General features: G+C 42.5%; 1 protein-coding gene across 9 annotated transcripts in view; it reads left to right on the top strand.

Annotated features, from left to right (window-relative positions):
* Positions 1–433: 433 nt before the first annotated feature.
* Positions 434–26,805, top strand: part of YLPM1 (YLP motif containing 1) — a 51,740-nt gene continuing 25,368 nt past the window's right edge. For 4 of the 9 annotated variants that reach the window (XR_011726304.1, XM_071745980.1, XM_071745981.1 and 1 more), the window contains exons 1-16: positions 434–1,546; positions 4,915–5,154; positions 6,585–6,779; positions 8,127–8,842; positions 13,448–15,838; positions 17,732–17,837; positions 19,694–20,171; positions 21,312–21,404; positions 21,812–21,986; positions 22,135–22,280; positions 23,733–23,920; positions 24,553–24,615; positions 24,904–25,023; positions 25,310–25,486; positions 25,698–25,781; positions 26,046–26,129. Coding sequence is in view for 7 of the 9 variants with exons in the window: in XM_071745980.1 (XP_071602081.1) it covers positions 515–1,546; positions 4,915–5,154; positions 6,585–6,779; positions 8,127–8,842; positions 13,448–15,838; positions 17,732–17,837; positions 19,694–20,171; positions 21,312–21,404; positions 21,812–21,986; positions 22,135–22,280; positions 23,733–23,920; positions 24,553–24,615; positions 24,904–25,023; positions 25,310–25,486; positions 25,698–25,781; positions 26,046–26,129 (6,288 nt within the window). In the remaining 2 variants the exon portion in view is untranslated. The remainder of the gene's footprint in view (positions 1,547–4,914; positions 5,155–6,584; positions 6,780–8,126; positions 8,843–13,447; positions 15,839–17,731; positions 17,838–19,693; positions 20,172–21,311; positions 21,405–21,811; positions 21,987–22,134; positions 22,281–23,732; positions 23,921–24,552; positions 24,616–24,903; positions 25,024–25,309; positions 25,487–25,697; positions 25,782–26,045; positions 26,130–26,805) is intronic. The other 5 variants (XR_011726303.1, XM_071745984.1, XM_071745982.1 and 2 more) reach the window with 5 other exon arrangements.

Genomic DNA, 26,805 nt, shown 5'->3' with positions numbered 1-26,805 from the left:
ACTGGAGCGGCGGGCAGAGGGGGGAACATGGCCTCCGCACCGGGGTAACTGAGGTCACCGGCGTCGCCACCCCGGTAGCACCCGAATCTGCGAGAGGCCGCCGGGGCCGAGCCAGCCCTGCAGGGGCGCTTGCGTACCCGCAGCAGAACCCGGCACCACCCGCTTGCTCGTCGCCCCCTAAACAAAATGGAGCACCATCCCCTCCGCCTCCCCCGCCGGGGCCACTCCGGCTCCCCTGCACTGTCCGTCTGTCCCTGTCCGTCTGTCCCTGCCCCCGTCCCCGCCCCTCCCTGCGCCCCGATGCCGGGGGGCGGCCCTTTTCCCGCAGTGACGGCGGCTGCCCGCTAGGCGGCGCCAAGGCCGAGACGCGCGGCGCCGTTCGACGCTCTGGCGCCCCGCTGGCGCTCTACTGTCCGTCGGGACGACGCACCTCCCCGCGCAGGCGCCCTGGGCCGCACGCGCCGCCGCCGCGGCCTGTGGAAGCGCCGCGCTCCGGTCCCGCCGCGGCCCCGCCATGTACCCGGCCTGGGGCTTGTACGGGGCGGCGGGGCACTACCCGCCGCCGCCCACCTCCATCCCGCCGCCGCCGCTGCCCATCCCTCCCCCCAGCGTGCCGCCTCCGGCCGTCCCGCCGATGCCGCTGCCCAGCTACCCGCCGCCGGGCCCCGCGCCTCCCGCCGCCCCGCCGCCGCCGCCCTCCGGGACCTCAGGGTTCCTGAGCCTGCAGGAGCAGCACCTGGCGCAGCTGCAGCAGCTTCAGCAGATGCACCAGAAGCAGCTGCAGTCCGTGCTGCTGGGGCCGCCGCCTCCGCCGGGGCCGCCCCCGCCGGGGCTGCCGCCTCCGCCGCTGCCCGGCTCCTTCACCGACTGGCAGCAGCCGCCGCCGCCCGTGCCGCCGCCCGTCCGCAGCTACCAGAAGCAGTTCGCCCACCGCGAGCCGCCGCCGACCCGCAAGCCCCCCTCCTCCTCCCGGGAGCGCGACGGCCAGGAGCCTCCGGGCGGCCATGGCGACTGGGGCGAGCCGGTGCCCTCCTCGCCCGTGCCCATGGACATGGAGCTGTCCTCGCCGCCGCAGTCCCCGCAGCCCGCCGCCCAGGCCTACCTGCCCCCCGCCCAGGCCTACCTGCCGCCTCCCCAGGCGGAGCCGTACCTGCCCCCCACCCAGCCGCCCCCGGCGCAGTCCCCGCCGCTCCAGCCCTACCTGTCCCGGGCGCAGGCCTCCCAGCCGCCCCCCTCCTTCTCCGAGCCCCCGCCCTCCTACCTGGAGCCCCCGCCGACCTCCGCCTCCCAGCCCTACCTGCCGCCCCCTGCCCAGGGCTACCTGCCGCACCCCCAGCCCTACCTGCTCCCCTCTCAGGCCTCCCCTTCCCAGCCGGCTCAGCCCGGCCTGGCCCCCTCCATCCCTCCCCCGTCCAAGCCATCGCAGGCCCATTTCCCCCAGCCCTCCTTGCCCCTGCCTGCCGCTGCCCAGCCGGAGGCCGCGCAGGCTGCCGCCAAGGAGACCGGTGGCACCGAGCAGCTGGACCCCTCCACCATGACTCCCCAGGTAAGGCAATGCCGCCTCCGCCCCTGCGGTCCCGGCAGTCGCCAAAGGTAGCGGTGGCGATTAACCGCTGGCAGGTACCAGGTGTTGCAGAGGTCTCCCAGTAAATAAACACGCTGTATTTTGCATAGTACTTAAAGGGTCTGGATGCAAGTCTTGGAAGTCCGGGAATGGCACGGCTCAGGCAAGGGTCTGTAAATGCTTCTTTATCTGGTGGTGGCTCTTGGTATGTAACAAATAGTCATTTTCCAAGAGCAGATGAGTTTTTCAGGGAAAAGTCCAACTCCTGGCTGAATTTCATTTAGGGGGGGGGGGCTTGTTGGGCTCTGAAGAATTGTTTTCCAAAGTACAGCATGTAGGCCACCTGCGATGAACCTCTGTTGACTTTGTCCGTCCTGTTGTGAGATGTAACAGCTGGTTTGCTTCTTGCACATGGCAGGTTGAGTGCTGCTTCAGTGATTTCTTCATCTAGTTATCTCATAGGGTTCTATTTCAGTTGTCTGATTGGTGTAGAACTGTGTCTGTTCTAAACTTACCACACGTAGTAAAAGATGAAAAAATACTTCAGTCATAGTACATTGTTGCTCTTCAATTTACATGTTTTGTGCCATGTGCGATTGATCTTCTAGTATAAAATTGTACAGGGCACTGGAGGGAAATGTTCTGAAATACTTTTGAGAAAAAAAATATTCTTAGTGTTAATGCTGTATGCTTTTTTTGTGTACTTCGTGACCAAAATGTCTGCAAAACATTCACACACTTTACTTCCTAAATGTGAGCAGTTCCAGTGAACTTGATGTGACTGTGCATATGCATTAAGTTAGGGACAGTCCGACTGCTTAAGGTTAAAGATGCACAAAGATACAAGTGTTAGGGTCCTCACCTAGGCATACAGACCAATCAGATTCACTGAGGCTTTTGCATGGGTTTAGATTCAGTTTGTCAATGTCCAGCTGCAAGAACAAAGATGAAGTGCATGCTTTAAACTGGCTATGTTTAAGCTTAAAAGACGCCTACTTTTGGCAAACTGATCTGTTTTGTAAATAAGTTAGCAAAAATCTCGTTGCATCATATTGAAGTCACTGACACTTTAACTTTGTCAATCATTGAGATGCCTTCCTAAATTATATCCATTAATGTTTCATACCAATACCTGATAGACTGGAAAATGTATAATTTTAAAATTTGTACCATATAACTAATCACTGCCTAGCAAATTGGTGCTTTCAGTTCATGGATTCAGTTTTACGAAGGTTTCAGGCAGCACTAGTTTACAGTGACCAACAATGCAACTCATTAAATTTAACCAATTAAATTTGTCATTAAATGTAATAACAAAACCAAAACCTCAAAATCAGGTGTACAAAGTGATGTTAATTTGGTATTGAGGCTGCTTGCTGACTTCTTAAATTACTGAACTTAAAATCAAACAGTAAACCATAATTCTGCTCCCTTACATATCCTGAAATTTCAGTAATGTTATTTGCTTCTCACCTCAAGCACTTTCTCTTTTGCTGAAGAATTGCAAACAATTCATGATTGTGGTACACACAAAGAAGCAGAATACTGCTGAAGTTTATATTATCTGTTTTACAAGTGTTTATACAAGCAACTTCTGCCTTGGATAGTTCATTGTGTCTCATGCAGAATTCAGTATTAATTCAAAAGGAATATGATACTTTGCTGGTTATAAAATATTTGTAGCAGATGGATACGATTTTGGCTATCGTAGGTTGTAAAATGAGGCAAGATTTGGAGCAGCAAGTCCTTACACATTAGGAACAGGGAAAGCAAATCACAGTGATGCTTTCTTGCTAATGATCTTAAAGGCCGAGTAGAGAAATACTCTAATTTGTTGTTTAAAATATCCTATTAAGTCTTTGTTTAAACTGGTAATTGAAAACAATTCTTTCTGTTCTCTTCCCACAGTAGCAGTAGCTGCAGCCAGCTAGATCAATGTGTTTCTCTTAACATAGAAAATATTATGCAATTTGCTATGAGTTGGTGTTTTATTATTTCCCTTTCCTGTTGAAAAATAAGGTACCTCTCTTTGCCTTGACAATATTATGAGTTTAGCATAGTTTCTTTCATGGCTGTACAGCTTGATTAAATTGCTGGATTCATATGTTTCTCTACAATCAGATGCATCTTTTGTCAAGTCCTGTTAATATACCTATAGTGTTTCATTAATACTCCTATGCAGAGCAGTCACAGATTCTCAGAGGTGAAGTTGACACCAGAGCACAAGAATCATTGCATTTGGACACACCAAAAGTACACTGTTGTATCATTGTCTCTGACTAAGAGACTAATTTATAAATGAAATGTATAGCTATACTCCCCTAAAATATAGGAGCTCCCTTAGTGACTATATGTGTCTTTATTTTTAAAATTTGTAGCATTTTCTACTGTGAGCTTATGGAGCTGTGTCTTGAATCCACAATATTTTAGTCTTTGCAGTGGTCTCCGGCAGGGACTATTGTGGCACAGTCATGTCAGGTGAAGAGCTGCCTCCCACGTATTTTAAATCTGTGTCCTTCTAGTCTGATTTTAGCCTTGTTATTTCTGATGTTGAAGAGATACAGAACTGCCTGTTCCTGTTCTGGTTTCTTTAAGATACATTACTATGTAAGTGTTGAGATACTTATCTTCAGTCTTTTGTTCCTTGTGTTGGTGACAGCTTAAAGTGCTTTGAAGCTACTGTCATCTGTCAGGAGAACCCTTATTCTAGCATGAATTATTTAAAACTGAAAGCTCAATCACTTCATAAGCAAATAGTTTTGTGGGTTGCACCAATAACTGTTTCCCTCTTCAACTGTTGAATGAATCAGAATTAATGAGAATTCAAATGATAAATATTCCTCTCTGTATGCTGATTCTGATTCTTCTTTTTCCTTTCCTCTTCACCTTTTTTTGTACATTTCCTCCTTTTTCTTCCTTTCCTCTTCACCTTTTTTTGTACATTTCCTCCTTTTTCTTTTTACTGCTCTTTTACACATACTTGCCCTCCATTTTCTCTTCATTTTACATGTTAGACTCATAGTATCTGTAGTTGTTAGAAGCAATAAGCACTGAAAATAATCAGTATGGTACTTATCACATGTCTAATGGCTTATTATCTATCATAATGCTTTTCATTATTCTCTTCAGTTGTAAGCTCTTCAAGGTAGGAAATAAATTCTGCTGCAGGTACTATGCCTCACGTAGTAGTTTCAGAATTTTGGTTTGATCTTCTGACATCGATTGCCATACTGTTGATGATGAACTGAGTTTTCCTTCAAAACAAATGTGAAAACTTGAAGAGAGTCTAATGACTATCAGGAATTTATTTTCCTGTGAAAGGTGTCTTAGAAAATTTCTGTCTATTGTAGGAACAGCAGCAATACTGGTACCAGCAGCACCTGCTTAGCCTGCAGCAAAGGGCAAAAGCCCATGCTCAAGGACAGCAGCAAATGAAAGGTCCAGTAGTGAAGGAAGCATCTGATCAGAGAGCAAACTCTGAAGAAGGGAAAATGAGTGCTTCAGCTCAGCAATCTGAACCTCCTTCACTTAATGAGACCCTGCCTCCAGCTTCCAAAGAAGAGACTTCTCTTACATCCACTGAAACTCAGGTAGGCTTTGTAAAGTGATACCTTTTCATTTGTTGCAGTAGATGGGACAAAGAAACGGAAAAATAATACCATCAGATTTTCATGTATGTTGTGTAACAATAACTAAATATGGTAAAGCACTCTTAAAATCTACTCTGCTCTCGTGAGATCCTACTTGAAGTACTGTGTCCAGTTCTGGAGCCTGCAACACAGAAATTACATGAAGCTCTTGGAGCGAGTCCAAAGGAGTACCATGAAGATGATCAGAGGGCTGATGCACCTCTCCTGTGAAGACAGGCTGAGAGAGTTGGAGTTGTTCAGCCTGGAGAAGAGAAGACTTCAAGGAGACTTTAGAGCACCTTCCAGTGCCTGAAGGAGACCTACAGGAAAGCTGGGGAGGAACTTTTTACAAGGGCATGTAGTGACAAGACAAGAGGGAATGGTTTCAAGCTGAAAGAGGGTATGTTTAGTTTAGATATTAGGAAGAAATTCTTGACTACAAGGGTGGTGAGACAGTGGCATAGGTTGCCCACAGAGGTTGTGGATGCCTCATCCCTGGAAGTGTTCAAGGCCAGGCTGGATGGAGCTTTGAGCAACCTGATCTACTGGGAGGTGTCCCTGCCTATACAGAGGGCTTGGAACTGAATGATCTTTAAGGTTCCTTACAACCCTGAAAACATTTGCTAAAGCTGCACCAATTAAAAAAATAAAAGTACACTCCTTGTAAATAGGCTTATATAGTAAGGCACATATGCATCAAGTAAGTCTCACTCACAGCTTCCTTAACTTTGTCATCTTTGTCTGTGAAAAGCACTTTGTGATACCTAAGTGCAAAATCAGCTACTTGGTAGGTGAGGAATGATACCTTTAAGATGCTGTTTCTTAATTCCTTTCTGGCAGTTTGTCAGTTCTCCTCTCTGTGTGTTATAGTTTGTCTGAAAGCCAAGAACTTTGCACAGAATGTTTTTGTCAGCATACTTAATAACAGTTACTGCATAATGGTTGGAGTTCATGATTGATGTTTGAACAGATTACTGCAGGGTAGTAGATTACTCTACAGCATGTGCTTTGCTTTAATTTACAGTGTGTGGGTTCCTACCAAGTGGCAAAAATAAGGCACTTAGAGTTAGTTTACCTCATGAAAATGGACTGTTGTTTCATTATATTTGCTGTGCACAACAAATAATGGATCTGCATTAACCTCTTCCATGTCGGTAGTTTCTTTATGTATGAATACCCTAATAGCCATCAGCCTAACCTTTAGATCAGACTATTGACATTAAGAATAAATTAAATAAAAATCAGCTTTCCAGAAGCCGTGGGGGCCACAACATTGAAATAGAGTGACAGAATAACAAACAGTGAGAAAGTTCTTGTAAACTGTGTAGTGGCCAAGCATGGCCTGGCAGAAGGAGCTTTCCTTTATTTACAGTATTTGCCTTTTTCTCTAGCTCAATATTGAACCTCCTGATGACCCTGAGGAAGATTTGAGATTACAGCAATTGCAAGAGGCAGCAGCTCAGTGGCAGCAGCACCCTCATCACCGAGTTGGATTTCAGTATCAGAGAATAATGCAGAAGCATGCCCAGCTGCAGCAGATAGTGCAGCAGTATCAACAGATCATGCAACAGCCTCCGCATTTACAGGTGAAATGCTAAGGAGATGGAGTGTGATATACTTTCTGTGTGACCTAGCAGTCATGTTCTGCTGAAAAATAAGTAGTTGAATAATTTGTCCTTGTTGGCTTATTTGTTTGGCTACTTTCTGTGCTTGAGCAGAAGTCTATATCCCCTTTCCCTGCTATCACTCAACTTCAGAATGAAAAAAGAATGCTGGGTGCTGGTGAAGCTTTAGTAGGATGAGAAATACAAGGCTTTTAGACTTGTAAGGTTTTCAGACATACCTGGGTGATACAGGAGCAAAGCTGAACACAATATTGAATTTTCTCAGCTTTCACTGTTTGACTGCTGGAGAAACAGTTCAGAAGAAAAGTTAGATAAACAAATGATTGCATGAAGTAATTTGGTAGCTATTTGTTTTTGGGGGTTGTTTTTTGGATTTTTTTACAACTTTGCGTAGCACAAGAATAAGTATATACGATGAAGTAAGCATATTCCAAAATAAAAATACACAAAGTAATTTAAAAAATCACGTCTTGCATTATTTTTCACTCAGTGAAATAAAATACAGAGTCTTAATAACAAATCTGTGTAATTATATCAGTGTTGAAGCCTTTAATCTTTTAAGTAGAAGTTGATTACTGTATTTGGGAGTTGAATCAGCTTTTTGTGGGTTGTTGGAGCTTGTGCATTAAGAATTTGTTTGTAGCTTGGGCTGTCTGCTTGTTTAAAAATAGTCTCTGAAGTGTGCACACTAGAAATACCAGATGAGATCAAGCCATGGATGTTGGGACCTGTATCAGTACATAATGAAAGACAGTGCCTTCCTCAAAGAAGCTTCATTGTGCTAATAAGAGTATCTGGCAAAGTCTTGGAGAAAAAAAAATGATTGAAAAACAACTCTGAGGAGGTTAATAGCAAAACCTGAAATCTTGATAAATAGACACATACTGTATTTATTGAAAGAATGAAGACTGATTTGGGGTTTAGCCATTGTTAGCATCCAGTAATAATACACATCGGAGCCCTTTGATTGTAGCTTTCTTCATCCATCCTGTTTAAAAAAATAAAAGCCTTTTATATAGTAATAGTAATTTATATTTATTTTATAAATATTTACATTTATGTAATTTATATATCTTTATATACAATTTTATATTTGTTACTTCTATATAGTAATCTACTTTAGTCATAAAATTTATAAATTGTCACAATAATGTTAGATATTGCAGTTGGTGATTGCTTTTGTTTCGGTGTAGATCTTCCTCAAGTTTCTGCCCAAGTCAGAAATTTTGATATTGCAAGTGATACTGGAATACATGGCTCTGAAAATAACTGAGATAGTATTTTGAAGCTATTCTTGTTTTGTTGCAGACAATGTCTGTGGACATGCAGCTGCAACATTATGAGGCACAGCAAAAACAGTTCCAGCAGCTTCATAAAGATTGGGAGCGATCAATGAACCAACAGTGGCGGCATCAGCTTCAAACCTACCCTCACAAAGACCAGCTTCAGGAGTATGAGAAGCAGTGGAAAGCATGGGATGAGCAGATGAAGGTCACTCAGTCCCATTTGCAAGAGAAAGTGAGCTCACTCCAAAATCTGAAGAATCAGTACCCTGCAAATGTTTCGCTGCCGCCCCCGTTTGTTCCGTATTCTCAGACCACTCAAGGTGGCATTCCTGTCCTGCCTCCAACGTTACCTTCTACGCCACCGCTGGTCCCTCCGCCTCTCTCTTCTGTTTCTCAGCTGTCTAATTCCTCCGTCCCCTCAGGATCCGGTTCTCAAAGCAGCCAATCTACTGAGACACCAAGGCCAGCTCTACTTCCCACCCCTGGTACCTATGCATCAAAAATAGGTAGTTCAACTGGGTATTCACCTTATCATTCTCAAGTAAGTTCATCCTTTGGCTCTTCAGACCATCTTAATAAACAAACTGCTTCATCTGAGCAAGGATGTGGGGAACTGAAAGCCACTTCTGCAGTATCTTCCACACATGCACCTACCATGCAGGATAAACCAGTGAGGTCGGGAGGATTGCTTCCAGATCCTCCTAGATCAGCACGTTTTGAAGGCCCCAGAGGTCCTAGGTAAGGGTGTTTTTGTTAATTTATACACTTTTTCCATGCTACTAGGCTCGGTGATATATTAAGAAATGAAATAGATATCTTATATGAGCTCAGGAACCGTGCTCTGTATTTGTCTTACTAAAGCAAGGACAGATAGATACCATTCACCTGAGCATGACTGAGAGTAGAACGCTTTTTTTTGCACGTAAAACTCTTGAGCACACTGCACCTTTTTCATTCCCAAAGGCATAATATCCCTTTTGTAAGAATAGGAAAGCTGTTGGAAATATTGCATATGTGTTTGCTGCCCTTAGTTTGGAGAGTATAAATAACACTTGAAAGTGTGATCTTATATTAAAAGTGATGTAAATTCCCAGCATTTTGTCTGTGGTACCTGGGATACAGTTTAGGAAAATCTAAAGCAGAACTGTCAAAGGATTGTTTTTTTAAGTTGTTGCTATATGCGGCAGCACTTAATGGTGGGCATTCTGAAAGGGATTCAGGAAAGTATTAAGATATATACTCAGCTGAATATAGTAACATTTATGACTGGCAATTTAGGTACTATTTATTTTTAAAAAACAATTATAAATACTTTTTTGTTTGTAATCCGAGATTTTGAAATTTTAAAGCTGTTCACCAGTACTCTAACTTTTAGTGTGAGAGAGTTGTGCTGCTATGATTGTCCTGTTCTGTGCACTTTTCACAATGGCTGATAAGAGAGGTGGTGCTTATCTTAAGTACAAATCAATGGTTTTCTGCGCATGTAGCATTATTTAGAATTCAAAGGATTATAACCAAAAAGAGAAGGAAAGAAATAAAGACTTGAGCCTTAGGATCCTAGCATTAGAATTCTTTGCTGCTTTTTCATGACATTGTGATGGTCTTAGTTTTGATGGTTGCTACTTCTGTCTTTTGGTAAGATGTGGTTTTGTTCAAATTTAAATATTTTGTCAAGTGGATGCCTTAATGTAAAGCTACTCTAAAACTCATTGTTCCTTGTCTTTTATGTATTTTTATACTTGCTGTATGGTTTAATCCAAGATCTTGGTTTTTGAATGTTGTTCTTTTATACTTGATGTGATATAAGGTTGCAAAAAACCAGCATCTGTCTGGTCATTATTTCAAGGCACGTTGATGTGATACCTACTGAATCAGAGACTGTGCTGTTAATTTTTTCTGCCTTACATACTCTGCTACACTTCACAATCACATATTCATGTTTATTTCCCTTCTCTTTGCTTCCAAAGCTATCATGAGTAACAATTCATTAATTGCTAGCTATGTAAATGAATTTTTTATAACTGAGTAATTTTCTTCCTCCGGATGGTTTTTAAAGTGGTTTTGGTCTTGGGGATTTGCTTGATGTATGGTTCTGAGCAGACTGCTGTCGTTATTTGCTAGTGCACGTCTTTTAGTTGTGTTGGTATAGAGCTTAGTGATGTGTGATGTTAGGCTTTGGATAATCAAAAAATATTTAGAATGCACATACAGGAGCTCTGAATTTGAGCGTACTTAGAGCATTTAATTAACACTGTACCCTTTGTGTATTCCTGTGTTGGGATTGCATGACCATTCTAGGGTTTTATCAAAGCTTTCCCAAAAATATGTTTACTGTTTCTCCTCAATATAGCTAGTAGTAGTTATAGTTGGTAGAAAAGAGTCCTAATAATTTTTTTGCTAAACTTGGGATACAAAAGCATTGTGTGTTACCTGCTGCCATCACAGCTAAAAAGTCCCAGGTAATGACTAGACATACAAAAAGACACACATCTCCTTCACTCTTTTCTGCAATTACCTTTTCTCAAGAAACTCTAAAGAATGGGCTTAAGCTTATTTTCAGAATTTTGGAGATGAAGTATACCTAACAGTATCCAGCCTTCTAGCTATTCCATCCATGTAAAAAGCTGATATTCAAACTTAAATTATATTGTCACCATGCTTTTATATTCTTCTTTTTTCTCTTCTTGTTCATCTTGATCTGTCCCCCTCCAAAGAAGGCTGTTTACTGTGTTAACTTACCAGGTTTATTAAGATTCTTTGAGGTTGTTTAAATGATTGTTTGGTAGATTGTTCACTGAAACAGTAAATTCTGCAGCAAGTCAACCACTATTGGTAACCAGACAATAAAGAATTAATATCCATAGAATTATAGAATAGTTTGTGTGAGAAGGAACATTTAAAGGTCATCTAGTCCAGTCACACCTGCAATAAGCAGGGACATTTTCAACTAGATCAGGTGGATCAGAGCCTTTTCCCACCTGACCTTGACTGTTCCCAGGGATTGGGCATCTACCACCTCTTTGGGCAACCTGTTCCAGTGTTTCACCACCCTCATTACATGTAGTCTAAATCTACTCTCTTTTAGTTTAAAGCTATTAGCCCTTGTAAAATTGCAACAGGCCTTAGTAAAAGCTCTGTCCCCATCTTTCTTAGAGGCCCCCTTTAAGTACTGAAAGGCTGCAATAGTGTGTCTCTGGAGCCCTCTCTTCTTCAGGCTGAACAACCTGAACTTTCTCAGCCTTTTCTCATTGAAGAGGTACTTCATTGCTCTGGTTGTTTTTGTGGCCTTCCTCTATACCCGTTCCAACAGGACCATGGTTTTCCTGTGCTGAGGACTTCAGAGCTAGATGCCATACTCTAGATGGGGTGTCATTAGTGGAGTAGAGGGGCAGAATCACCTCCCTTGACTTGCTGGTTATACTTCCTCTGATGCAGCAGTTGGCTTTCTGTGTTGTGAGTGCACGTTGCTGGTTCATGTCCAGCTTTCATCTACCAGAACCCTCAAATTCTTCTCCGCTACTCTCACTCTCTTTATCCCCCAGTCTGTATCGATACTGACACAGGTACAGGACCTTGCGCTTGGCCTTGTTGAACCTCATGAAGTTCACATGGGCATACTTCTCGAGCTTGTCCAGGTCCCTGTGGATGGCTTCCCATCCCTCAGGCGTGTGAACTGCATCACTCAGCTTGGTGTCATCTGCAGACTTGAAGGTGCAGTCAGTTCCACTGTCTGTGTCATTGATGCCAATATTAAACAGTGCTGGTCCCAGTACAGAACCCTGAGGGAAAGCATTTGTCGCTGATCTCCATCCGAACATTGAGCCATTGGCCCACTACCCTCTGGATCTGACCATCCAATTCCTCATCCCTCAAGCAGTCCATCCATCAAATCTGTATCTCCAATTTAAAGAGGGATGTTACTGGGGACCTTGTTAAAGGCCTTACAGAAATCCAGATAGATGACACCTGTAGCTTTTCCCTTATCCATCACAGAAGGCCACTAGGTTGGTCAGGTAAGTCTTGTCCTGGGTGAAGCCCTGCTGGCAGTCTGGAATCACCTCCATGTGCTTCAGCGTAGCTTCTAGGACAATCTGTTCCAAGACCTTCCCATGCACAGAGGTGAGGCTGACAGGTTGGTGGTTTCCAGGGCCCTCCTTTCTACCCTTTTTTAAAAATGAGTGAAATATTTCTCTCTTCCCCGTCATGGGGGTTTCCACCTGACTGTCGTGACTTTTCAAGTATGATTGAGAGTAGATTGGCCACTGCATCAGCCTATTCCCTCAGGACTCTGGGATGCATCTCATCAGGAGGGACTTAGCTTCCCCATTCCCTACCTAACTGTCCATCCACTCAAAAGATGAGGGAAGAGGCGTTGCTAGTGAAGACTGAAGCAAAAATGTTGAGTGCCTCAGCTTTCTCCTCATCCTTTGTTACCAGTTTGCCAGTCATCTTCATCAGGGAGGCAGACTTTCTTTCACCTTCATTTTCTGGCTGACATACCCTTCTTACTACTCTGCATCTCTTGCCAAGCTGAGCTTCAGCTATGCTTTGGCCTCCTGACCTCATCCAGAGATGCAACTGTGAATCTCAAACATCCAAGCAACTTTACTTCAGACATGAGTTCTGTTTTGTGTGAAATGAATTTGACTAGTTCTCATCTATTGTGTAAATGAATATTTGAGCATATTCTTAAAGGGTGGTTTTTTACTGTATCAGCCTTACTAGATATGATTAATAGAATTGGTTTTAATCAGTTTGCCTGACCTATTGCCTCATATTCAAGCAATAGCAGTTGTAGGTGTTCTCAAAAGGAATTTAGCAAGTGATGCAATAAGAATTTAATTTAATACGCTCTAAAATTTGTTTTAGTCATATTATCTTGCATGGAACTCGGTAACGTCACAGTTTGCACTTCTTCAAAGGTTCCACATTGAAAGATTTTTCTAGGTGACATTCATTGGTTAGGGAGACTTACTGTAAACCGCCAAAACAAAAGTTCAAGAGTTGTTAATTGCGATGAACTTCCATTAAGCATTGGTTAAAAGGTTTTTTTCAACTGACTTTGTCAGCTTTCTTTGTCAGTCAGGTTTCAGTCTTGAGATAATTAAGCCAAATTTCCTTTTAGGGCTACTTAATCTACAAGTGGCTTAAACTGGTTCTCAGTGGACAATATTGAGTTGGAGAACATGTTCCTTCTGTGCTGCTTCAGTAGGGGCTGATCCTCAGGCACACTAGGATTCAGCAGTTAGAACTGACTTTGGAGGGACATGGGGGTGAAATTCTTTTGGAGAATTTTAATTTGACATGTTCATTTTAATAAAATTACTAATATGTCATCTATAGATTTGATGGACCTCGAGGAAGAGGATATGACAAATTTGAAGGCTCAAGACAGAGAGGGCCTCGTTTTGACTCCCAGCGCTCAGAAGGATACAGATCACGTTTTGACCGACAGAATACAGAGGGACAGTCTTCAAGTAGATGGGGGACTATCCCACGAGGACCTGCAGCACAATTTTATACTTCAACAAATGCATCACATGGACATGGTTCCCGACCTGGTGGTCCACGGTGGAGGGGGCCCAGGCCTCATCTGGGACAGCAACAGCAGCAGCAGTCACAGACAGACTTACAGGCAGAAAACAAAGAACCTTTTACAGACGTAGCTGGCAATCAACAAACTGTAAGCAGAACACAATCTGCTTCTGATGCACAAAGTGCAGGTTCTGTCGAGCCAAACGAGGACCTGACAAACGCTCAACAGGAAACACCCAAACCTGAAGTCAAAGAAACTAGTTCAGACCCTCCTAAAAAGTGGACATGGAGTTCACATGATCCTAACCAGCAAGTAGAAGAGTCCAAAGCACCTACTCCACCTATTCAAAACCAGAATTCAACATCCCTTTCTAATAACCCTGTAGCTTTGCAGTCAGGTGTTGGAAGAACAGGTGGTGCAGTAACCCCTGTAACAGGAAATCAGGATCTGGATTCACCAGATGGTCAGCTGATTGCCTCTGATAGCACCCAGGGCCTATCTGGACCAGAAAGCAGAGGGAAGGGGCCATTTATACATGAAGATAGAGGCAAGGGACCAGTAGGCAGAGGAAGGGGCCAGGGCAGACTGGATGATGGCCGTGGCAGAGGGCAGGGGGATGGCCGTGGCTGGGGAATGGGCCGTGGCAGGGGAATGGGAAGGATGGATGGTGGCCGAGGAATGGGAAGGATGGATGGTGGCAGGGGAATGGGAAGGATGGAAGGTGGCTGGGGAATGGGCAGGATGGATGATGGCCATGGTCGGGGAATGGGCAGAATGGATGAGGGCCGTGGCAGAGGGTATGTATACAGAGGCAGAGGGCAGGCTAGGCAGGCATCCATCCGTGGCAGGGGGATGTTCAGGAGAGCAGACAGCAGGGAGAGGATGCTGGATAGGCGATCAGGCAGCAGGGAGAGGATGCCTGATGGAAGGTCTGGCAGCCGAGAGCGGGGAATGGGTGGACGATCTGATAGCCACGAGAGGGCATTCTCTAGCCGAGACAGAGAGCTGACTGGGCGGACAGGCAGCCGGGACAGGGGACGGGCCAGTAGTCGGGAGAGAGGCCCAGTCAGGCGGGCGGGTAGCCGGGAGAGGGAACCCATGCGGCGGGCGGGTAGCCGGGAGAGGGTCCCTGTCAGGCGGGCGGGTAGCCGGGAGAGGGGCCCCATGAGGCGGGCAGGTAGCCGGGAGAGGGGTCCAGTCAGGCGGGCAGGTAGCCGTGAGAGGGGTCCCATTCGGAGGGCAGGTAGCCGGGAAAGGGAAGCAGGAAGATCTGAAACAGGCAATGTAGATAAACCCATTCACCTAGGAGATGACCCTGATAAATTGCCTCCATACCATCGAGACGAGACACTTAGGGGTTCTTGGGGTCAGGAAGATGATAGAATGCAGGAGGAATTTCCTTTCAGTAGTCAAGATGACCCTTCTTTGGAGCATGAGCAATTGGATGACTGGGAAAGAGAGCGATACTGGAGAGATCACAACTCCGATTATCAGGATGATTCTGTAGATGTGTATGACAGAGATGACAGATTGCAATCTCACCATTCATTGCCTCCACTATCTCCCCTGCCTCCACTACCTCCTTTATCATCTGATCATGACAGGCGAGATTCGTGGTGGGATGACTGGAAAAGGCCAAGAGAGAGAGAGCTAGAGAGAGATCTAGATAGGACTGGAAGATCCTCAGATGTTTATGATCAAGATTTAGACAGAGAGTGGGATAGAGACTGGGATGTCAGACCTATGGATGATAGAGAAATGGGGAATCGTGACCTCGATATCCCCCCTCTACCACCATTGCCACCTCTTCCACCTCTGGACAGATACCGTGAAGATAGGTGGAGGGAGGATAGGAACAGAGATCATTATGACAGAGACCTCCGGGAAAGGGGCGAACTGAGGATTCGAGAGTATCCAGAGAGATATGACACATGGCGGGAGAAGCCGGACTACATGCCTGAAAGAACTGACTGGGAGAGGGAACGGTTGTCAGAGAGGTGGTATCCAGATGATGGAGACAGAATGCGGCCTTTTGATGATCATTCAGATTCATCCCTTCCTCCACCTTCACATTCCTCTGATATGCTGGGAGCAGATTCAAATCTTGACTCTGACCAGTCCTTGGGAGGAGTGATGGTCCTTAGCCAAAGACAACATGAGATAATTTTGAAGGCTGCCCAAGAGCTCAAAATGCTTCGGTGAGTTGCCTGGTTCTCACTTTGGGTGAGAATCCCATTCTGTGGAGATGGTGCTCCTTTCCTAACTGATTCCTTGGTTTATGCAGTAATTGTTTTGTTTCCACAGCATGTTAGTAGGAGCTCATCTGGAACAAGTTATTTGAAGTACTTCCATCACACCTTTCATGGGTGGACTTTTTTTCATAAATAGATGGTTATTCTTTTCCCCATGAATCTGACATTCCCTCTTTGTTACTTTCTGGAAAGAGATCTGTCCACATCAGCTAGCCAATCTTTTTCTGCCCTTGAATGAGCTTATTGCTAATTGCTTTTTAATACTTGACCTATCAAGATATGCGTTAATGTGGTTCTTAATTCACACAATGGGACCTATTTAAGTTTTGGATACTACTTTCTTTTTAATTAAAGCATACGTGGGTTTTTTCTTTTTACTTTGCTCCCGTATTTGAAATCCAGTGTTGTCAGTGAATAGTTTTGTTGATCTTAGTTCTGAGGAACAGCCTAACAGCAGTGGAACAATTTTGTTTCCTTTCTCATTGCCTTAGTTTACCAGGCACATGTTTTGCTGTTTAATGTGGCTAGCTGCATGTTAGTGGACTTAATCTAGGGACCGTAGTTTGGGAGTCACTGCCCACAATTTAAATACAGAATCTAAAACATTTTATTTAGGAAAGTAGATACATATATGTTTTTCTAAGCCAGTAAAAATGGAGAAATATAAATACCTCACTACCAATACTGAATTTTTAAATTTAATACAATTTTTAAAAATTTAATTTAGTACAACTGAAAAATAAGTTACACTGATACTTCTCTTCAGGTTCTTATAAGCAGCTCACCTCAGTCTGAACAGCAGGAACAACTTTAAGGAGACTGTTTATTGTAATTTTTTTTTTTTTTTTTTTTTTTGAGCCAGGAGTTATACCACTAATGTGGTGCATAACTGCTTTTATTTCCAAAGGTAAAGCCTCTATCTGGCTTTGCTTTTGTTGTGCATAAGGCAGCATACTCTGAGTTGTATGATGTATTTGTCATCTGGTGTATTTTTCCTAAGCCAGGTGTAAAGGAGACAAAGTGCTAGTAATTGCTCAGTTTATGCTTTGTACTAATGCAGTGCTTTGGGTCCCTTTCTGTGAGCCAAGTTCCCCTTGCACAGGACACTGAACAGTTGAGTTGCTGGTCAGGATGGCCTGTGTTGTGCCTCATACAGGGGAAGAACATTCTTTGTTGTTCTTTGGGCACTACTTTAATACACACAATTAGTATGAACAAAGAATTATTAGTGATACAAAAACAGATTAAAAGAGGCAGACAAAATCTGAAGGGAAATTGTATTGAATAAACCCAATTTTGTAATCCAGTGTTTGTTATTCACTACCAATCCTGGTCTGTGCTCCATAGACTAGGTAGCATTTTCATACATAAAATAAGAAAACAGAAGCTACCCTCACTACTTTGTTTCTAGATTGGAGTCTCTGTTGAGCTTTTTGTTGGCCTCAGTCCTACTGGAGTGCAATGCAGAGCAAGTCACTGAGAGGACTTAGGCCCACATCTCCTCTGGACTTCTGTTTTGCAGAAGGTGTTGTCGGAAACAAAAATCTACCTTTGATCTTTACTGTCAAAGTGAAGTGGTTCTAGCCAAGCACAAAAGTATAACTGCATATTGCACAGAATAACTGTAATCAAAAAAGGAGGCAGCTAATATGTTGAATACCTCCATGGAACAGGGATTTCTGAATCGTAGCACTGGCTGTGTAAATTCTTCTGTGTCCTTTTCTTTTTTGGACTTGGCCCTTAATGCTAGTGTTACGTGGTTTTGACTGAGAGTACTGATTTCTTTAATTTTTCATTTAGGTGACAGTTTGATAACACTTTCTTGTGATTCATGTGCAGAGAGCAAAAAGAACAGCTACAGAAGTTGAAAGAGTTTAAACCTGACATTTCCACACAAGACTCTCCCAGATCACAGAACACAAGCACAAGGCCAGGTGCCTTTCAGGTAAATTCATCTTGCACTTACTTAATAAGATGCTGGTAGCAATTACTTTCCGTGTGTATGTCAGATTAGTTCTGCACTCTGATGGTTAAACTTCTGTGTGGAATGCCTCCCCAGCACACCTTACCACTTTGTCAATCTTATGTTGAGGAAAAGCAATGTTGCAGTTTCTTTAGATTTTCCAGAGCCTTTCTTACTCCTTCAGTCCATGTGTGTTTTGAGTGTGACCCACTGGAGATAGTAGAGCAAAAGGCTCAGCAGCCTTGACTGCTGTGGTGTGTGAGAAATGGTGAGTTCTTCCAAAACAGGAGCATAAGGTTCATGAAAAGATCCTCCTGTTCGCTGCCTAACTGGTTCTGATCCTGTCTTTAATTCTGATCATACTCTGCTTTTTGTACTTTTAAGAGCTCACTCCTCTTTGAAGAGCTTCAAGAGAGAAATTTGAGGATTGGTCCATCAAAAAGCTGAGATGTTTCAACAAACAGTGGGCATTTGCTATCTGTTTTCTGCCTTCATTAGGAATTCTCTTTGCCCTCTGGAATATCATAAAGCGCCTGGAAGTTCACATTTGTGTACTTCTGTGATGTTCATATTGGTTTGTGATGTGAGTTATGCCTCTGCTGCTTATTATCCTGGCTGGTTATGGAGACTCTTCTCAGATGCTTATATTTTTTTTTTTCATAATTCATACCCAGTCAGGAACCAACTGAACTTCTGCAGTCATGCTAACTCAGGTTTATAAATCCTTCCCAGAACAAAAGAAAAAAAGAAGTTTTGTTAAATATATGTTGGAGGAGATACCTGGTTTAATGTGCTGTCTTTATTCTTCATCATATCTTAGCCCCAGAGTTACTGGGGTCTAATTGCGGATCAATTTAGCCATGCTGACCTCTGGGTCTGACACCTAGCCAGACCAAGCTTTGTTTGCCCCTCCCTCCAGAGAATTGTTATGCAGTCGATGAGGCACTCCAAGTTTTCTTTTTGGTTGGTTGAAGTAGTTGATCTTGTTACAATGTCTATAAATTAAAACAGTGGGACAGATTTTTTTTTATCTAGGGCTGCAGATATGTTTGTGCCTTTAGGAAATTACTTTACTCAACTCTGATACTTTGTATCTCAGACTGCTTAACCCCAGCTCCTTAGTGGTATTCAAGCTGTTGTCTTTCCTGGGATTCCTGCCTTCAGACTTCTGCTGTGTTTTGAACTGTTTGAAATACCTTTGTATCTACAGCCATTCTGCTGATAAGGCTGCTTGTAATTTGGCATCTGCTGTGATGCTGAAAAGATTATTGTGAAACAGCACATGGAGGTCCATGGGAATGAAAGGGGGTTAATGAAGAAGTTCTATTCTGTTGTTTTTTCCCACTGAGCAAGACATTCCCAATTCTTATGTTGATCTGATGTTGATTTCATTAAGGGGTTTCCAGGTGATTTTGCTCTTTGGGGATTTTTCCATTGACTTCCAGAAAGAAGCTGGCTTTTCCAATCCTTTTGTGCATCACCAAGCTGACCTACTTTCAGACTTTTTCAGCCTCCTCACAGACACCAGAATTCTTTGCAGACAGCAGGAGTCTTTGGGCATAAAACCATAGACACTTTTGAACTGAGATAGGCCTACTGGAGCTAAAATTGGTAAGGTTATTTTGAAAGAAAAAATAAACACTATTTAAGCCCTCACATAGTGAGGAAACACCAAAATAATTCAGATCTCCATTTCTTGAAATATTGTCCTCCTGCCTTAATGGAGGTACCAGAAAATGCTTATGACTGATTACCAGTTGGCATTGTGCTTACTGACTTAAAGAGGATGAGAGAAGGTTAGTTTACAGATCTACATTAAAAGTGCTTTCTGCATCTAGGTCTCTTCTCAGCTATCTTCAGAGGCACCAGTAGAAGCCCAAGCTATTAAACCTTCTCCTGCTGTTATTATAAAGCCTCCCGTGTTGTTCAGACAGCCCACCCCTGTGACAAGACCAAGTGCCCCACTGACAAGGCCTGCTACACCTATGACAAGGCCACATGCTCCAGTTTCTACTGCAACTACAACCCCAAGTCATGGTCAGTCTTTAAAACCATCACCTTCTGCTGTGGAACAGGAACGCTGGGATGAGGATTCCTTCCACGGACTCTGGGACACAAATGATAAAGGAGTAAATATGGAGTACGAGTTGTGTAAACAGGAGTCAATGATGCCTCCACCCATCTCCTCGCCTGTGAAAGTACCTGCTGTTCACACCTCTGTCCCGTCAGCTGTACCAGTGTCCCTTCCTCCAGTTATTCCACCAGTTCCTAAAGCACCTGTAATTCAGCAAACTGTGGATTATGGCCACGGACGAGGTGGGTGTTACAGTGTATTTATTTGAATTTATTATTATTTGATCTGTAACTGAGAGCTGATTTTTCCTCCTAGCTGTTTTCTAAAGGAGTGAGCCCCACAAAGCATTCTGTAGGAGTTCTGCAGTTGACCTGCAGGCTGGGTAGATTGGGATCTGTTGCTAAGTAGCATAGTTTTAAGGAGTCTGTAACCTCCGACCTTGAGTTTAGTGTTTCCTTCAATGCTGTGGCAATGATCTATTTCATGAGAACTGAATGGTATAGCCACATTTGCTTCTAATAAACACCAACTGATGTGGTCACATCAATGTGTTATATTTAGGTGGATATTGATACTTTCCCTTAATCCCTTTTTAGCTGAGTATGGAAATAAAGCTACTAAAAAGTACTTTGTATTGTTACAGTTCTTAGGTAAGATTTTTTTAAGGCAGAATGTACTTGGTGTGTGCATTATTTATATACTGTTTAATGGTACCCCCGAAACAGGGAGGAATACAGAATTTTAGTTTTGAAGGGCATCTGCCCTAAACACAGGAATTTAACACATAAACAGTGGAAGGCTCTGATTGCTAGTATTGAGCTTCTTAAAGCTAAAATTCAATGCTATTTTTTTCATAGAATTGATTTCCTTCATTCTTAGTTTTTAACAGGAATTAAATCATGTCAAACAAGTTCTTTAATTGTGCATTGTTGTTTAAAGGGTGTTTTTTCTCTCTCTAAGGTCGATAACATGAACTGAAGCCATATTGATTACATTAAGTAGATTTTTGCAGATAGCTATTATAAAAGTTGTCACTGTAAGGAATGTAAGTTGGGCATGTTAGTTAATATTCTTGACAGTTAAGTAGTTCAATGACTTACTTAAACTTTCAGAGAATTTTAATGTTTATGATCTTCTGTTCTACCTGACCTGAAGTCCCATTTTTAAGATAGTGGTACACATACTTACACACAAAAATGCCTTTTAAACTTTCAAAACTACGGCATGAATTTATACAATTTGCATTATCTGCTAAAATAAATTTTGCTAAGTTAATGCAGTCACTTTTAATGCCATTGAACTGATTGCTTTTCATGAAAGAGGAAAGGAAATGGAAGAAGGGTATTTTAAGACCTTGATTATTTTTTATTATTTTTAACCAGATATTACTACCAGTAAAGTGGAACAGATTCCATATGGGGAGAGGGTAACCCTGCGTCCGGAACCTTTACCAGAGAGGCAAACATTTCAAAAAGGTAGGGAGCACTTGGCTAGCTCTCATACAGCTAGTTAGTGCTTAAGAAAAGTTGTAAGGCACTAGAAGTGTATTTTAAATTGAATCCTGTTTAAGATAAAACCACTTGATTTTATTCAGAGGGACATAAGGATAACGGTCCATATTGTCAAGAGGAGTGATGTAGACAATAACCTAGACACTTAAAAATTCAGTTTTGTAGCTTCAAGTAGGATTTTATGGTATGGTTATCCATTATAGTTTGGAAAAGAGATTTGGTGGCTGATTACATTCATCCTAGCCCTCACATCATGTATTTCTATATACTTTTTTTGCACTCTTGTTTGTTGCTTTTCCTTCAAAAATAGTAATTAAAAAAAAACAGAGTATGTTTTAGTAGTTTGAGTTCCTGTGGGTTTCTCCTTTCAGACCATCCTGGTCGTTACAACAGAGAAAGAGATCGTGAGCCTTATTTTGACCGTCAAGGTAATTCCAACACAGATCATCGGGATTTCAAAAGAGAACGGGAATTGCACAGAGACCGTGGTTCTGTGGAGTATGAAAGAGAGAGATTTGAAAAAGAGCGGCATTCCAGGGATGATAGGTATGTGATTTTAGAACATCGTTGAAATCAGTAGAATTCAGGCTGTGTTGGGGAAAAGACTGTCCATTTTGCTTGTGAGATACGTGTTAATTTCTCTTTGGAACCCATAGGAAAAATTGTAGAAATACGCAAAATACTCTTTTGGCAGGGTTCTTCCTACTACACCTTCAAGGACTCAGTCTTATCGTGACAAGAAAGACCATCCCACCTCCAGGAGGGGTGGTTTTGATAGGCCACCATATGAACGAAAGACAGATCGTCCAGCATATGAACACGGGCCTTCTATATTTGGAGGTACAGTTTCTGAATCTTGAAGTCATGATAGAATATTATGAAAAATATGAATTCTCAGAGAAGAAGGTTAACTGGGAGAAGACTGATTGATTTGCAGTGTTTCTTTTTTCAGAATTTATAATTCAGGAAAAATTACTTGGGTGGTGTCATGTCATTTGGTTTCTCAGTGGTGAAGAGTTCAGGAATATTCAGCAACAGTTCAGCAAGAGTTCAGCAACAGTTATATGCTCTGCTAAAAAATGTCCCTCATTGCAAAAAATTCAAGATTACTGGCTACATGTCAGGGCCCAGAGAGTTGTAGTCAACTTAGCTAAATGCAGTTGGCAACTGATCACCAGTGGTGTTCCCCAGGGCTCAGTTTTGAGGCCAGTTCTGTTCAATATCTTCATTAATGATCTAGATGAGGAGATTTAGGGCTTCCTTAGTTAGTTTGCAGATGACACCAAGTTGGGTGGGAGCGTTGATCTGCTTCAGCGTAGGAAGGCTGTGCAAAGGAACCTGGACAGGCTGGACCAGTGGGCCAAGGTAAATAAAATGAGGTTTAACAAGGCCAAGTGTTGGGTCCTGCACTTTGGTCACAACAACCCCATGCAACCTCTACTGGCCTGGGGAGGAGTGGCTGGAAAGCTGGCAGGCAGAAAAGGATTTGGGGGTGTTAGTTGATACCGAGCTGAATATGAGCCAGCAGTGTGCCCAAGAGGCTAAAGCCAGCAGCATCCTGGCTTGTATCAGGAATAGTGTGGCCAGCAGGACTAGGGAAGTGATCGTGCTCCTGTAGTTGGCACTGGTGAGGCCACAGCTCAAGTGCTGTGTTCAGTTCTGGGCCCCTCACTACAAGAAAGACATTGAGGTGCTGGAGTGAGTTCAGAGAAGGGCAACCAAGCTGGTGAAGGGGCTGGAATACAAGCCCTTTAAAAAGAAACTGAGAGAACTGGGAGTGTTTAGTTTGGAGAAAAGGAGGCTGAGAGCAGACCTTAGCACTGTCTACAACTACCTGAAAGGAGGTTTTAGGGAGGTGAGTGCTGGCCTCTTCTCTCAAGTGAACTAGGACTAGAGGAAATGGCCTAAAGTTGCACAAGGGAGGTTTAGACTAGATTTGAGGAAGTTTCTTTACTGAGAGAGTTGTTAGGCATTGGAATGCTCATAGGCTGCTCAGGGAAGTGGTGGAGTCTTCATCCCTGGAGGTCTTAAAAAACTGTAGATGAGGCACTTTGGGACATGCTCTAGTGGGTCATACAGATAATGATATATATAAATATTTTTTGGTTGGGAGGGATAGAATCACAGTTGGACAAAGTGATCTTAGAGGTTTTTTCCAACTGTGATGATTCTGTGATTAGAAACTTGAATTATTATGGGGACAAATCTGTTAATTTATCCTAAAATAATGGTCTGTTTAAATCAACTCATCTGAGTATGAACATCTTAATTTTTTTATTTTACTGAACTAAGACAATTCTTCTGTCCAAACACTGGAATTTGAAGGTGATCGTAGAAATTTCCCTGAGGAAAGGATTCCTATTCCTGCCCCATCAATACCCCGTCAGCCACCACCTGCTCCACGTGTGGAAAGGAAGCCAGAATCTAAAAATGTAGATGATATTTTGAAGCCACCAGGACGGGATAGCAGGCCAGAGAGGGTGAGTATGCATTCTAAAAGCAGCAATCAGCTTCTTCAAGATCTGTATTCAGATAAAATGCTTATGAGTGCAATGTGTTGGGAACAAGCCTACGTTTGAGGAAATTCTCTTTATCCCTTTACAAATATCTAGAGTGTTGTAGCATAGCTATTGTGAGTCCAGAAGATTTAAACTTCCTGGGAATGCTGAGATGAAATTCCTATTAGTGGGTAATGTGAATGTATTTTAGAGTCTTCTGAGACATTTCCTTGGGTTTTTGATGTATCAGAGGAAAGACTTGGCTTTACACAGAGTTAGAGATTTGGCAGTGCACCATGTAAAATAAGAAACAAGATTCAGGCTATAAACCCTTTAGACAAGTTTCATTCAGTCAGTTTTACCTGAACCAGATCTATAGCATCTCATGTAGTATGTACTGCTGAGATGATTAACATCATGTATGTACTCTTACTCCGTGGAACTACTACCATTCCTCACAGTCTAGATTGGAAAATACAGGCAGTGAGGCTTTTTTTCATTATGTGCAATTGTGCAAGCCCAGAGCATATAATCTTCCAGAAGAAAATTCTTGCAAAAGAGATTCTCTTAAATGTAGTGCAGTGTCTTACCTTCTTGCCTGATCTTTGTTTCAGATTGTAATCATAATGAGAGGGTTGCCTGGCAGTGGAAAGACACACGTAGCAAAACTCATCAGGGTATGTAAACTTACTGCTCACCATGTAGTGCTGCTTGTCTTCTACCTGCACTTCCTCTGCTGTTTTCTTTCTGTTTGTCTAGAATTTCACCATGTTATTTCATGTTCCATGTCTTCATATAGCATGTGACTCCCCTTTACTCTTAGCAAGCATAGGTAGTACTGGTTTTTTCTTGTTCTGAATGTAAAGCAGGAAACTGCTGTTTGCAAAAAGTGTTTTGGAGATCCTCTGTAGTGGAATGGAAATTTTAAAGCAAGAATATGTGTTTTCTTTGTCATTTCCTCTCAGGATAAGGAAGTAGAGTGTGGAGGGCCTGCACCAAGAGTGCTTAGCCTGGATGACTATTTTATCACTGAAGTGGAAAAAGAAGAGAGAGACCCAGATACAGGGAAGAAAGTGAAAAAGAAGGTACTTTTAATTTAGTTCTGTATCTTGACAAAGGAATGAGGCATTCTGGAACAAGACAGCAGCAAACAGAATTTGAGTCTGTGGCTTTGGAATAGTGCAGAGGTTTGTGGGCTGTTTTTTAAAACAAGTCAATATAACTTAAGGACAGAATGGGATAATTCTCAAAAGTTGACCTAGAAGATGTGTTTCTCATACCAACATACTTTGTGAGCATGACATTCAGCAGTTGAATTACTAGAAATGTAGTAAGTGTCTTCTTTCTTAAATACTTTTGTCCTTTATAAAGGTGATGGAGTATGAATATGAAGCTGATATGGAAGAGACCTATCGGACGAGCATGTTTAAAACTTTCAAAAAGACATTGGATGATGGCTTTTTCCCCTTTATCATCCTTGATGCTATCAATGATAAAGTGCGACATTTTGAACAGTTTTGGAGTGCTGCAAAAACAAAAGGTTTTGAGGTAACTGAGCTTAAAAAGCATTTGAACTTGCTAACATCCATATACTGGTATTTCTAAATTTTTGAATGCAAAGTCCGTCCAACATACAGGAAAATGCTGTGGTCTGCAGTTATAAATTTACCTTTCTTAGAAAATGCAGCTAGAGAGTGTATCACCAGGTAGAAAAAGCACTCTAAAAATCTATTTACGGTGTCTAATATTTTCTTTCTAGGTGTACTTAGCTGAAATGAGTGCAGATAACCAGACATGCTCCAAGAGGAATATTCATGGACGCAAACTAAAGGACATCAGCAGGGTAACTGTGTACATCTAGAGTTATGGGATTAATGGAAGTTTTCATTGTACTTTCAGACTTGCTATTGTTGGTAAACAGTTGACCTCTTTTAGACTACATGATGCTTACACTTTTCCTCTAACAAGAGTTAGTAGTTATATCATGAGACTGAGTGAAATTACTTTTCTTAAGTACAGATGTCTCTTATTTGTGATCAGAAATCCTGTTTTCCATGGAATCTGTTACGTTTTTAGAGAGAGGTAATTTTTGCTTGTTTTTATTTAGATGTCTGAGCACTGGGAGGCAGCACCACGTCACATGATGCGCCTGGACATTCGTTCTCTGTTGCAGGATGCTGCTATCGAAGAGGTGAGAAGCTGTGATTGCTAAAATTACAAATTATGTACATGTGACTATAATGAAAATATAAAGCAGAGAACAAGTTAATTACAGTTGCCACTGTAGAAAGCCAGAATTACTGTCAGACAAGTGTATTCCATTATTCTTACCACCTACCCAAACATGAAGGTACTTGTTACTTTCTATCACCTTTCTGGGACCTAAACTTATACATTTTTGAATAAGAGTTGAAGCCACTTCACTCTTTAGTAGCTGTTGAGTTAGAGTTACAGAGGATCTTTGCTCTCTTGGGTGAAACTCAGCGTTTTTTCAAGTTACTCAATTAATTAAACCATCATTTGAGGGGAGGAGCTTGAATAAGTAAATAAACAAATTTTAATTCCTCTTGGTCCTTGCTTTGAGAAGTTCAGACCTGTGGTTACAGAAAATGAGTTAACATAAAAAACGTGTAGCAGAAGATTGTAGTAGCTGTAGAACTATGCTATGTTTTTAATCCATTTGCAGTTCACTGTGACATGAATCTTTGGTGTGGCAGCTTTCTGTATTGCTGCATTCTCCTTTGGCAAATGTTTCAGGCAGTCTAGGAACAAGCTAGTATGCTAATCATACTGTTGTTACTAGTCTCCCATAGCTGCATGTTGTTATCAGAACAGCTCTTGCCATGGACATAGAAACTGGAGAACTG

Source organism: Heliangelus exortis, chromosome 5 (assembly GCF_036169615.1).
Source record: "Heliangelus exortis chromosome 5, bHelExo1.hap1, whole genome shotgun sequence".
Lineage (NCBI taxonomy): Eukaryota > Metazoa > Chordata > Aves > Apodiformes > Trochilidae > Heliangelus > Heliangelus exortis.
The sequence above is the reverse complement of the archived record's forward strand: the minus strand, read 5'-3'. Positions and strand labels throughout refer to the sequence as shown.